This window comes from Miniopterus natalensis, chromosome 5 (genome assembly GCF_054644295.1).
Source record: "Miniopterus natalensis isolate mMinNat1 chromosome 5, mMinNat1.hap1, whole genome shotgun sequence".
Taxonomy (NCBI): domain Eukaryota; kingdom Metazoa; phylum Chordata; class Mammalia; order Chiroptera; family Miniopteridae; genus Miniopterus; species Miniopterus natalensis.
This window is the reverse complement of record NC_142085.1, coordinates 32,343,585-32,356,950: the sequence shown is the minus strand read 5'-3', so window position 1 is coordinate 32,356,950 and position 13,366 is coordinate 32,343,585. Positions and strand designations below refer to the sequence as shown.

General features: G+C 39.4%; 2 protein-coding genes across 2 annotated transcripts in view; one reads left to right on the top strand and one right to left on the bottom strand.

Moving 5' to 3' along the window:
- COL9A1 (collagen type IX alpha 1 chain) overlaps window positions 1-4,677 on the top strand; it is a 77,725-nt gene extending 73,048 nt beyond the window's left edge. Inside the window, exon 37 of the mRNA XM_016195553.2 lies at window positions 3,678-4,677. Within this exon, the coding sequence (XP_016051039.1) occupies window positions 3,678-3,862 (185 nt within the window). The 3' untranslated portion in view covers window positions 3,863-4,677. The remainder of the gene's footprint in view (window positions 1-3,677) is intronic.
- A 1,019-nt stretch (window positions 4,678-5,696) lies between these two features.
- Window positions 5,697-13,366, bottom strand: part of LOC107523877 (collagen alpha-1(XIX) chain) — a 67,814-nt gene continuing 60,144 nt past the window's right edge. The window contains exon 31 of the mRNA XM_016195552.2: window positions 5,697-13,265. Within this exon, the coding sequence (XP_016051038.2) occupies window positions 13,138-13,265 (128 nt within the window). The 3' untranslated portion in view covers window positions 5,697-13,137. The remainder of the gene's footprint in view (window positions 13,266-13,366) is intronic.

Here is a 13,366-nt window from a genome sequence, read left to right as displayed (position 1 = left end):
GCCTGCAGAACAAGATATTCCACAACCTTCTCTGTGGTACCTTCTGTTGGATTTGGGACTCAAATCCTCCTGAGTGGAATAAAGAACATTGGTCATTCTTCATGCTAACATATCTGATATATTTGAAAAAATGTAACCAAGACTTTCATTATCTATCAATTATCAGAATTCCTTTATTCTTTCTGCACAGTTTTAGTTCTGTCTCCCCTTCATGTCTGTCACTTCGTTCAGGGTTAAGAATTACATGGCCCTTTGGGTTGTAATGCTGCGTCCCCCAATGTGGATCACAGTTTACTGTTACAACCATTACATTGACTCCCATTTTGGTGCAGTGCTCTGTTGTTTAAAAATCTCACATATGCCATCTGTTTCTTCTTACAGCCAGTAGTCAGGGCAGATAGGTAAGAAGTCTGGGCTCTGGAACCAGGCTGCCAGGGTGTACGCATCCCTTTGTTTCAGCTACCCTACCTCTTAGTGCTTCAGTTTCTCCTCTGCATAGTGGAAATTATAACCGCACCTACCTATAGAGTTATTTAGGAGGATCCATGTATATGTTACTTCATGTAAAGGCACATAGAATAGTGCCTGGCATATGGCAAACTTTCTGCAAATTTAGCTGTTATTATTATTATTACTCTTTTTATGTTTGAGGAAATAGAACAAAGGTCCAGTGTCCCGACAAAGTTCTCTCAGGTAATTAGTGACAGAGGCAAATATTTATGCTTCCTGCATCCAGGTTCACTTAGACAAAATGACGGCTGGCTGGCTAGTAATATGATCAGTTTGTCCTCAGCACCTCAGCCATTTGGCTTCGGCACGTACCCTAACCACTTAGTGTCACGATTCCCTTTCTGCCTCTTTCACAGAGCTGTGTGGGTCACATTAGAGACCCCTGGGACTCTAGAGCCCCTTAGCAGAGGCCTTTAGCAGTATTACTTGATCAGGGCGTCTCATTAAGCATAACTCTCTCTGCCTGCTGCCATCGAACTGTGCGATGAGATCCTTGGCACTCCGAGTTCAAAGAAAAATATTTAATAATGGGTCCTGACCTCCTTCGTGTTCATTCAAACTCATGAGGGAAAGGAGTTAAATGAGGAATCCTATATATGTGACTTGTGAGCTGAGCTGCTTTTCCCTTCTTGGGTGTGGAGGGTGGAGCTGGCTTTGTGCTGGGCCACACTAGATGAATGGGCCATTCAGGATCCTCATGCAAAAATCTGCACATAGGTGAGCTTTGCTTGTGAATGTTGAGTGGAAAAAACAAAACCAAAGCAAAGGGCGCACTCAGTTTAGCTGTAAGTTTAGCAGTAGTCATTTATCCCATTTCCATTGCTGCAGCCGTTTTATTTGGTTGTGGGCACATAAACATTTTTACGTAACCAGTGGATTAATATCGAATACCCTATTTCATACCTTAAATTATTTTATTTAAAAAATTTTAAAGTCTGCATACATAGTCCCTTTCATTCTGTAGCTTGTATTAGATCCTTCAGAATATTCTGCTGGGCTTGACGCCCATCGACGTGACATGACTACCCTCTAGTGTGTGCACAGAGAATGACATAGACATTCAGTTTTTAAAATCTCGAATGTTTGGCAATGCCATTGTCCTCGGCCCCTGACGTTTCAGGCAGTTGGTGTAGCTAATGCACACAGCAGCCAGGCAAAGAAGAATGAGACCCCTTCAGATCCGTGCTTTCTCTTTTTCTTAAGACTTGAAAAGTAGTTTATAGACATTTGTTCATGCAGCTGCTGAACTTCTTGAATGACTTGAACTGTGACGTGGTTTTACTCCCAAATTAGCTCTCACACAATAACTTTAGAGCACCTTCGAGAGTAAATGCCCAGTGTCAGGTTCACCAGAAACCAGCAGTCTGTTATGTGAAGGCTGATTTATTTTTCCTGTGGCCATTTCTGCAGGGCCAAACCTCAGAAAAATACTATCGTTAGTTTCTTATGAGACATAGAGCTCTAGAAGGATTAATGCTAACTCTTGGCTATTGTGCCTCTTTCTGCTTTCTGGTCACTTGAGGCCCAATGAATTAAACAAAAAACACCACACACAGACACACACACACCCTCAGCAGAGTTAGTAAATCACTAGGTATGGAAATACAGTTTGGTTAGGGTAGTGGATAAGGGCCCTTATTTCTAACTCAAACACTTTCTAGCTATATGATTAAGGACAATTGTTTAACCTTCCTAAGTCTCAGGTACCACATGGGGAAAATGAATAAAAAATGAGCACAATGCATGGGCAGGGCAAAAGGAAAGTATTTTATGTGGTGGTGGTGATGATGATGATGACAATGACAACATCACCCAAAGCTCTAAAGGGTAAATTTCTGTCTTTGCCAGAGGGAAAATTGGGCTAGAAGAGCGTTTGATAAAATAAATCAGGAATCCCTCTTAGTTATGGGTGCCTCGCTAGGGAAACAAAACAACTTTGAACATGACAAAAGGAAGAAATGCCCCAGAGGAACTGAGATTTGGGTGAAGTTACTGTAGGTGTAGCCCCTGTTAAGAATGGCATGGAGCTCTGTAGGGTGCATTGCACAGTTTTCTAAAGATATTAATCAATAATATCCTCATAATTATAGTAATAGTCTCCATTTATCAGATGCTTTCAGGCATAGAATTTAATTATAAGGAAGGCATTATCCCATCAGAAAGTGAGAAATGAGTGGCTTGCTAATGTCACCCTATCCATAAACGGCGGAGCTAGACTTAGAGCCATCTGTGTGTCTCCACAGCGTTCTCACCACTGAGCTGTACTTACCCTGTCTGGGTATTGATCACCTGCTAGAAATAAGGGATGCTGCTACCGGAGTGTTGTGCAAAAGAAATGTACTGGGAGCCGCAAATGCCAGTTGCACCTGAGTGTAATTTTAAGTCTTTGAAATAAGTCAGGTGGAAAAAGTATATGGGATATAAAACTGAAAGCAACAAACAAACAAGACAAACAAAACCTCATAGACACACAACAGTGTGGTGGTTACCAGAGGGAAGGGGGGGGCGGTAAAGGGGGTCAACATATGGTGACAGAAGGAGGTTTGACTTTGGGTGGTAAACACAGTGTGACATACAGATGATGGATTAATTATACACTTGAAACCTATTTAATTTTATTAACCAATGTCACCGAAATAATTTTAATAAAATTAAAAAAAAAAACCAGTTTCGGGATTATGAAAAAAAAATCTTCAAGTAGCCACGTTAAAAAAGTCAAAAGAATCAGGTGTAATTCATTTTAATAATATAGTTTATTTAACCTATGGTGTTCAAAATATCATATGTAATAAATACAACAATTTTTAATGAAATATTTTACATTTTTACATAAGTTTTCATAGACTAGGTGAGTGTTATGCTTATAGTTGGTCTCATTTTGACTTAGCCTCCTTTCAGTGCTCAGTAGCCGTATTGGCTAGAGGCTACCCTAATAGATAGCGCAGCCCTACAGGTGGAAATGTGGGTTAGGGACACGGAGAGCCTCCACTTTTAGAGACCCAAGCCCAGTGAAGGAACTTTGTCATCATCATCATCATCCGTCATTATCCCCCGTCATTTCCAAAAGCTCCTACGTACACACTGCTGGGCCGCAGGTCTAGTGCCTTCTGCCAGTTGGCAGCCTTGAGTGTTCTCCTGTTCATGTTGCATTTTTGTGTGTGTTTCAGGCGATCCAGGTCCTGCCAGCTTTGGGAGGAATGGCCGGGATGGCGAGCGAGGCCCTCCAGGGGTGGCAGGAATTCCTGGCGTGCCTGGCCCCCCGGGCCCCCCTGGCCCTGCTGGTTTCTGCGAGCCAGCCTCCTGCACCGTTCAGGCTGGTCAGCGAGCCTTTAGCAAAGGGCCAACTCAGTGAAAGGCTTAGTGCCACACAGCTGTCCCCATAAACCACCCCTGGCAAAGGAGCTTGGAGGAAAACACCACCCGAAGCTGGGGCAAGAGAAGACAGTGTATTACCTTCAACATTACTACGGAAATCCTACTTGACAATCAGATTTAGAACAATGGTGCTATTCAATAAATTCTCTTTCCTTTCCCTTGGAGGAGAGGCAGCAGAGTCATTGGTAAAAACAAACAAAACCTCCCTTTAAATACATTTATAATCCTGTTCCCAGGATCTTGAACTTTAGTGTGCTATACATACGTGATATATTGTGGGCCGCTGTGCCAATAAACAGAAACAGCTGTTTGGTTTACCTCAGTTGCAGCAGTTATTTTCATTTGTATTTAGCTGTTCTCAGATTATTGTTTGGCTATATGGAGGGTTGCAGACTAGTTGTGAAGAAACCCCACTGCAGTCAATAGAAATGGTGCCTAAAATCCCCGTGAATGTGCTCTCTCTGGAGTGGCAGGAAAGCACCGTGCTACGAGGAAGGATTTCCTCCCAGCATATGTTGGTTTCCACAATCAGCCTGCATTTTTGTGGAACTGTACTGTATCCCAAACCTATTACTATTTTGAGCTCTTTTATGTGAAAGTAAAGAAGGAATTTTAATACTCTGTTGTGCGTAAGATTTATTGATGAGATTATTTATTTTAAAGGTTTGAAGGAACATCTCTGGTTGTACCCAAGAAGAAATAAATATGATTTCTTAATCTCTTGCATGTTTTCTTGTAAATAATCATGTTCAATAAAAAGAAGTCACTGAACTTATTTAGATACATTAAAAATTGTACATTACTGCTATTTCTCTAGGTATTTGCTTATATTAGTGCTTTTTTCCCACAGAGAAATTAAAAAGCCCTTACTGTTCCCTTGAAGGTGCTACCCAGCAACAGAAATCCTGTGTGTGTGTGTGTGTGTGTGTGTGTGTGTGTGTGTGCATGTGGGGTGGGGTGGAGTGGGGCGGAGAGCTTCACAGACCGTTTTGAAATTCTAACAAAAGCTATGGACCCAAACCCTGGAGAAACACACAAATGCATATGCACAAACATGTTTGCGGACTATTTCAGAGACTTGACAGACCCTCTAAATCTAGCCTTGCTAGATTAGAAACCGCTGCCTTCATTTCAATGGTTTGTTCATTCCTCCTCTGCAGAACTTCACTGCTGCAAAATGATTGTTTCACCATTTTTCTTATACATTTTATAAATAGAGCTCAGCTAAAGCACTGGACTCTTATGAATCAGCTAGGCACTGCCTGACCACTCAAGCACTTTATTACTATTTACGTAATCACATTGGCTTCCTGTTTTATCAACATCTATATGAATGATCGATGAGACTCAATACGTTCATTCCATGTCACAGTGCATATGAGTGACATGTCCCCGGGCACAGCACAGTGCACAAAATAGTCAATGTCTTCAGTTAGTTTATGGAACTCAATTCCCTCAAGTCGAGGGGGAGTGAGCCCTAATAAGATTTTTGATACCATTTTTCCCCCTTTGTGTGTACATTTAAAACTTTTAGCCACATTTGTTTGGCCAAATCAATCATGTAATATTTGGAATTCTTTCAAACTGCTTACAGCACCTGGTTCTGTACTTCCAGCATGGACTGTGCTTAAGGAGAGAGATTCCAACTTGGCTCCATAGATCATGCTACTTACAAACTCTTCCTTCGTGCGGAGTAGATAAGTTTGAGAAATAGAGATGATCTGTTTTAACTACTTGAAATGATCTTTATATAAATGGCAAACCTTTTCAGGTACTGTGACATATAATCCAACAAATGCAAAGAAACTGCCTTGTCTCTTCACCGAGGTGGTTTTATTTTAACTGGAGTGACATAATTAAATACAATAAAAGAGAAATTACATAACCAAATAAATATGTTTCTCAGTTCTGTGATATAATCTTCATAAGAAAATTAAAAATAAAATAACATTAGAACAGTCCATTCGAATGTTTTACAAACTCAATGTATAAAAGGCTGCAGAACAAGCCCCCCAGACACCATAAGCAACATTGGAAACAACTACTTACAAATAGGTTATGTGAAATCAGCACATCCCCAATGGTGGGAACAATCCATGTTAAACTTGGTTAAGTGAAATAATTTACAGAAGCAGTAAATATGGACTGAGAAATTGCAAAGAAAAGTGTCCAGCAAAGCCTCTCTGCAAAAGTTGGTAAATATTGCATTAGAACAAACATCTTTCTCTAGCAAAACAGAAATCTCCAAAACCTCTTTGAGATACTTTTTAAAAGCTGGATGAAGTGTCCCCTGGAGCACTTGCTGAGAGAGGAGTGTGTGAATAATTAAAGTTGGTCAGAAACTGGCATGTTTTTGAGGGGGGAGCAAATGATTTCTGATATATTTTTAGTCAGGGCCTTGGCGCATCACAATATGCTTTTCACCCCACATATCTGACAGGTTGGCTACGAACCATGGAAATCACTTCCCGGTCGGACTGAACACAAACTCACTGGCATGGTTTGGGATCACTGACCTCCCTCTAGAAGCGTATGAATGAGTAGGCCTATTGCTATGTGATTGACTTGGTTATTTACAGACACTTTATATTTGAAGCTGACTAAAGAAATACAGATATTCTTAAACGTCATTAGTTAAGTCATTTCTTTGCAACTTGAAATAAGCTTAATGTAAATCCCTACTTCAGAAGATCATCTCTGATTGTATTATTTAATTTTTGGCTATTATGGTGTCTCTGATGTATAATAATCTCACAATAAACCAATATAGGTGGAAGATCACTGGAAATACATAAAATCATACCAAATATCAAGGGAATTGCTTTTAGAGATGTCCTGGTAGCCCTGGTAAAAGGAGTGGAAAGGCAATAATAAGAAAAATAATACTAGTGAACTAGTAATTTTGCTGTTTACAAATGGGCAATGGACATAAATGATTTTAAATATATATATATTTTTAAAATATTTGTGTTCAATAAATATAGATCAAGTCCTTTCTTTTCACAGAGTAAAATAAATAAAATTCAGTTGTGTACTTGGTCCTTTTTAGTGAGCTTGTGATCTAGGATGTGGTAGTATTAAGTCCCTATGCCTTATGCCTCATTAAATATTAAGTCAAAATTGGTGACTGTACAAACATATGACTATAAATACGTGTTCAAATGCTCTTTAAATGATTAAAGAGAGGAAACGCACCACACTTGTTAGATCATCATAAAGTGGATGCTGACTGCTTTCTTTTTTTAGCCGTAATGACGTTATTGTTAATAGTCTTAGTAAGTGGCAATCCAGGCTAACCTTCCGCTGAACATCTCTTTACATTCTGCTCTAGAGCCATGTTTTCCAAGAATAAGCAGAGTGAGAACAAATGAGGAAACTGGCTCCAAGAAAATAACTTTCTTTTTGAGAGTCATTTGGGTTTTTCTTCACCCTCCAGCTTGAAAATCTGTTTGTGAAAAGACTAAAGAATATTCTTGAGAGAGCACCTGGTTGATTTACTACATCAAAGGGGACCTGAAGAGAACAGTTAAGAACTGAATGATTTATAAGTAAATGTATACATCCATTGGCATGTTTCAATGTAATTAACTTCTGTTAAGGAAACATGCTGTGTATTTAACTTCTTATTACCTATTATCATTAACAATGAAGAGCTTATATTTATAAGCAAGTTAATTATGATATTTCTTATCTCACACAGGCCCCTCTGCACCAAGGAGTCCCGAGTGACTTGAGTGAGGAGATCACTTTGTGGGACAGAAGCTGCACAAGGTTGCCTGTTCTCTGACTTTCGCTTCTGCCATGGAGATGAGTTATAAACGTAATTATCGTGAACTAAGCATTGATTCGTGTGACAAAAGTATAATTACCAGCCCCGTGTGAACAAGAGCTCTGCAGCAGACCCGTTTCCAGGGGCTCACGCTCGGGATGTCCTGCCGCAGGCCTAGCAGGACGCAACTCAAGCCTGGCGCTTTGGCCACAAGAGGAGGCGGAGTGGACGTGGTGTTAATAACTGCACCTTGGAATTCCTTGATTTAGGGTCAGATTCTTTATTGCTGAGATAAGCGACACGCTCGTTATGCATCATGAGTATATTTAGGAATCAAGGCCTCAAAGCATTACATCCACGCGAGACCCAGAGTAAAACTAGTGCCAGTCCACTTAACACCAGTGTGTTGAACTGCATCTTAAATAGTTTGATGAGGTATGAGAGAGAACAAACAAAATGGGAAAATGTTACTTTTAGCACAAATAGTTATAAAATAGGCCATGAAACAATCTGAACTTAAATACAGTAATACACTGAAAAGTATTTATCCTTAAAATATACTTTAAATAATACAGCAAGATAAAAAGTAGTAATTACCATCTTTACACCCATAAGCTTATTATAGTCAAGCAACACAACACCCTGTTGACAAACTTAAATCTTATTGAACTACCCCCATAAGTTTAGTGAAATCTCCTACTTTCCTGGTAGTACTCACTTTTGACAAATTCGTGGAGTAGCTAACTCCTTGAGTTGTACCATTTAACACTCACTATTAGACCTGAACACGAAACATTTTTTTCCACTTAGATTTTCTTAGACTTGGCTTGGGTTTTATAAGCCTGCCTTTGGTTTTATCTTTGAGGTAAATTTTTGCTGTTCTGAGTCTGTTTGTCTGAATGAGTTTTCTCTGTGTTTATCTTGTTCTTTACTCAGTTTAACTAAAGTGACCAGTTACTCTGGCTTGATCTCGTTGAGAAAATGTTTGGGTGCACCACCCAATGAAAATGAAGACATCCATCTGTCTTGTTTCCTGAGACTTCTAGTAGTTAAACACATTTAATGTAATTAATGCTACCTTTATCAGTCAACTAATAAATAAATACAATTCAAAAGGCTAAGTCACTTTGAAATACCTAGGCATAAAATATATAAAATCAATTCTTTTCTCCCTCTCCTTCTCTTGGAAGCCTGCGCAGGCTCTAGAGGAAATCGTGTAAAAGGAGGGTGTGCTCCTCAACACTACAGTGTTAAGAGAGAACACTGGCAAACAGGACATAAACACTGTGTCTAAGAGGGTGGACATGAACAAATGTGAAAAATAATTTAAGAACAAAAGCAACGAGCAAATCTGCAAAACTTTTATGAGAATTCATTGAGAAACTTAAGCATATAACTTAACCGAGGGATTCTCAGTCTCAGGATTTTATTACCAATGTTAGGAAAATTAAAATGGTATTTTGAAAAATGCTGTTCCTCATCTTATTTTTGTGAAGAGTGATATAGTCCTAGAAAAACATAAATATTACACAAATCTTCTTGTAAAATGTTAAGTACATTAAACAATATGAAGATTTAGACAGTGTGTAATTTTATAAATGGTCAATGTCTTGTATTAAGCTAAATGCTTTTTACCTGTCTGTCAAAACAGAGTGTGTAACCTGTATAAAAAGTAGGATGATTTCTTAGGTGTTTTCATGTTAATCACTAAAATACGAGGGCAGTGTACAAACAAAAGTTACAAATAGTAAATTTGCAAGTTAACTAGGTCTATAAATCCACTGAAGAAATAAAATTGAAAGAGCTAACAAATCAAAGGTTATTCTGTCTGCTTCAAAGAGATACTTAAAATGAGAAAAAATATAAATTAACAAAACAAATTAATAAAACATAAATTAACAAGAAATTATTTACAAAAGTAAAAAAAAAGTGCAAAGGCAAAGGTCTGATTTAGTGCCGTCCACTAAATGGTTTCTACCCTTGTATTTCTGCAAGTCTGTTCAGTTCTGACACAAATTGCTTTTAAACACCATCTTGTGGACAGAAGGAGGTATATCACAGGTTCTCAACAGAGGAGAGAGACTGCAGAAAGGCTAAGTCTTATTTAACTCCTAAAACATACTCTTAAATATTATTTTATAATCTAAACATCAAGTGACAACTTTTACAGAGAACACATGTTAAGATAATTACTTAAGCTCCATAATATGACTGACTAAAATTTTAAAGCCTCAACAATGTCATGAAATATAGAAATAAGCATATGGGACTAAAATCGTTAACTAAATTACTTTGATCGCAAGATGAAAAATTTCAAAGGTTAAGACTGGCCGTGTTTCTGTTACGTTTAGGAAAAAACGGTTAATGTCTCCAGCAGGAAAGGGCAGTGAACAAACTCATGAATGATTTTTCCTTTTTTCTTTAGATTTCAAAGGCCATAAATATTAGTTGACGTCACACCTGTTTTTTTGCATAGGAAGATTTCTATCTGAAATTTTAATTTATCTCAGTATAAAAGGTTTGACTGGAATTCAAAATATGTATATCGGGCAAACATGATTTTAATCATTAATTGCCCTCATGGCCTGTAATTATTTTGTATTTGAACACTTATATTGTCTGGAGTCCAATCGAGATCAATCAGGAAATTTGATAATTTCTCTTTCCTGCCATGGGCGTTACATCCACGTGAAAGTGAGCAAGGGTCATGGAATGGGATACAATGATACGAGAGCTGGCGACCACCAGTTATTCAGGAGAGAATTTCCCACCCTCCTTCAGGTCCTAAATTACCCACTTTCTTTTTGATTAAGGACAAAATTAGGCAAATGCCGAATCTCCACTTTATGTGGTGTTTATATTACTGGAGCCAGCCTCGCGTATCATGTGCACAGAGACGAGGCAGGAACAAGTGTGGGAAGAAAAGCAGAACAGGGGCGTGAGAAAGGCTCGTCCACGGGGACACGGCCCCATTTCTGTGGTTTTGCCAAAGGTATATCTAGTCACGTGTGTTGGTTATAAAAAATGAGCTCGAATCATTGTGACAGCTCTACTTGGTAACACACATCATACACCATTATTATATTCTCCCCTCCCAGCTTAAGTCATCTGAATAAATCCAAATTCTGGAATAAACCAGCCCAGCATTAATGGAATTTAGAAAAAAAGGGAAAGGTTCCTACATACGCAATTTGTAAGAAAGGATGCATGACATAGTCTGTGGAATTTAAATGAGCAGAAGTTATGAAACAAAGAAATGAATCAAGTCTTTTGATGTAGATGAAAGGGTCAATCCAAAGAAAACAGGAAAATACACTGATCATCATCAGCAAAAAGAGTTTACGAAAACATTAAGATGCCAAAATAAATACTTCTGGATTAGCAAAGAGGCATATGGATAAACAACCTATTGATATGAACAAATAATCTCTGAAAACATAAAATGTTTCACTTTATGACAAATTCAAGTAAATTAATGAGTGGCATCAGATGAGTCGTAAGCCTTCAGAAAAGTCAACACATTTAAAGTTCAACAAATTAAAAGCTCAAGATATACACATAGCACCAGATTTAGATCTCTGTATATATTTTTGGGATAAATTATCATTTTACTAAAAAAATGCATATGTATATTCCAATTGTTTAAGTTTAAAACACAGCACCATTGTCGGTATTGCACAAGAAAGAGAATGAAGAAGAAAATCATTTTAAAGTTTAAAAACACTTGACATAAATAAAATAAGCTCGGAAAATAAAATAAATAAACTTGGAACTGAAATATACAACGTAATTCCATATGAAATAATCAAAAGGTTGTATGCACGCACAGCCATGTAGACGGTACCTGACCAGCAGTTCATTCATCTACAGGGAAAACCCGTTCAGCTCGTGGGCGCGTTTGTACAAAGCCTGTCCTAACGTAGGCACACTCCCTACCAACTCTGTTCACAGCTTTTCCAATTTCAGGGGGTTGCCTTTCTAAACTCATTTTTTAATGAACAGATGAAAGCAGTCATCCTAGCCTGCTTTGGCCACGTTGGAACTGGCACTGTTCCTTGAAGAGGTGTGACCTCCTGGCCTCTGCGACAGGAGGGCCGTCCGCGGCATGCTCCCAGCATCTGTGGGACCCATTCCTGAGATTTCAGCAACCTCCTCATGCCCGGTGTCCTAGAAGATCAGCTGCTTTCAACACACAGTTTCTCAAAATAATGTATAGTCAGGCAGTAAAAGCCCAGTGAGGGATCTGGTCGGTGGGCGCTCCCTTTTCACTGCCTGGCGGCAGGCACGGCCTTCTGCAGCCCCGGTGGTCGCCCCGAAGGCCATGCTGACTCTGGCCTGAGTGCTGGTTGCATCTTCAGGCCCACGGCTTTTCCTCGCTGCCCTGCGCCTCTTGCTGAGCTTCTGGAGAAACGTGCTTCTCCGTAAGGGCTTCTGGGCTTCACGTCCACCTGCATCTGCCCACAGCACACATTCATCTTCCAGGGACGGGCCTTCTCTTCCAGTCGCTACCAATCTCGTCCTCGGTTCCGATGGCTGGGTCTTGTCGTAAAGTCTGAGAGTGATGAGGTCAGAAGGATAATGGATCCAGGGGCCCAAAGGTCTTGCTGATACCAAAGACAGCTTGGTGCCTTCACCACCAAAGACCTCTTAGGGAAAACAGCTTTCTGCTTCCCAGCGGAGAAATTCAGGGAAGGGACCACAGCTGGCTTTTCTTGTGGCACTCGGGCACAGCTGGGCTGCGGTCCTGCCTCGTCACGCTGTACGAGTTCATGCCGGTGATGACTGCTTTGAATCGGGCTCATGACACAGAATTAACAAAATCATTTCAGTAGTAGGCTATGGCAAGTTTTTGGGCTCCCTGATAAAACAGCCTCCTGTTTGTTTTTTTTCCAAAATATAAGTTATAAAGTGAAACTCTTATTGCCTATCTATTTCTCTGCATAAGTAGGATGGATGTAGGATGGTATAAGAATTCTTAAGCTATGAAAAGTAGTCAAAAAATATTCAGCAGGAGCAATGCACTATATCAAAAATGATGAAAATTTTAGCAATAACAGTAAATGTAACCACCAAGAAAACCTCAAGATAAGCTGAAACTTTAAAATTCAGAAGTCAAAGGCCAAATACAAGTTGATGAGACTACAAAACGTACCTCACCATTAGTCTACTAAATCATAAAATGTAATTTTCTCTCAAAGAAGAACTAATGATATGATTTGCTTATGCATTTCATAGAAAACCCTGAATGAAATCAGTAATGGTGAAGCAAACATATGGAATGAATTTGGAAAAAAAGTCTAAAAATGCTGATATCGCAATTACTATAGGAAAGGATTCAAATTGTTGCTTTTAATGTCTGCCTACACCAAAAAAAAAAAAGAGAAAAAAAAGAAGCCACCCACATATCATGAGGGTTTGACAGTATTGAGATAGCTCCAACAGCAAGAAGATATCACCCAAAATCAAGTCTTCCTCAGGTGTGTTTACTTCCCACCTGTCCGCTGACGGGCATGAGATACAGGGTAGAGGCAATCTTCTGGGTTACATCTTCCACTAGGTCCTGGGGGTCCCTGGGGACCTGGGGCACCTGGTGAGCCTGGTAAACCCGGAGCTAACGAAATAAAAGACCCCATCAGAAGGCAGACCACATGTGACTTTCTCCCTCACTCCAACCAACATGGGTTATTCAACTTCTCCTGTGGCAACACATAG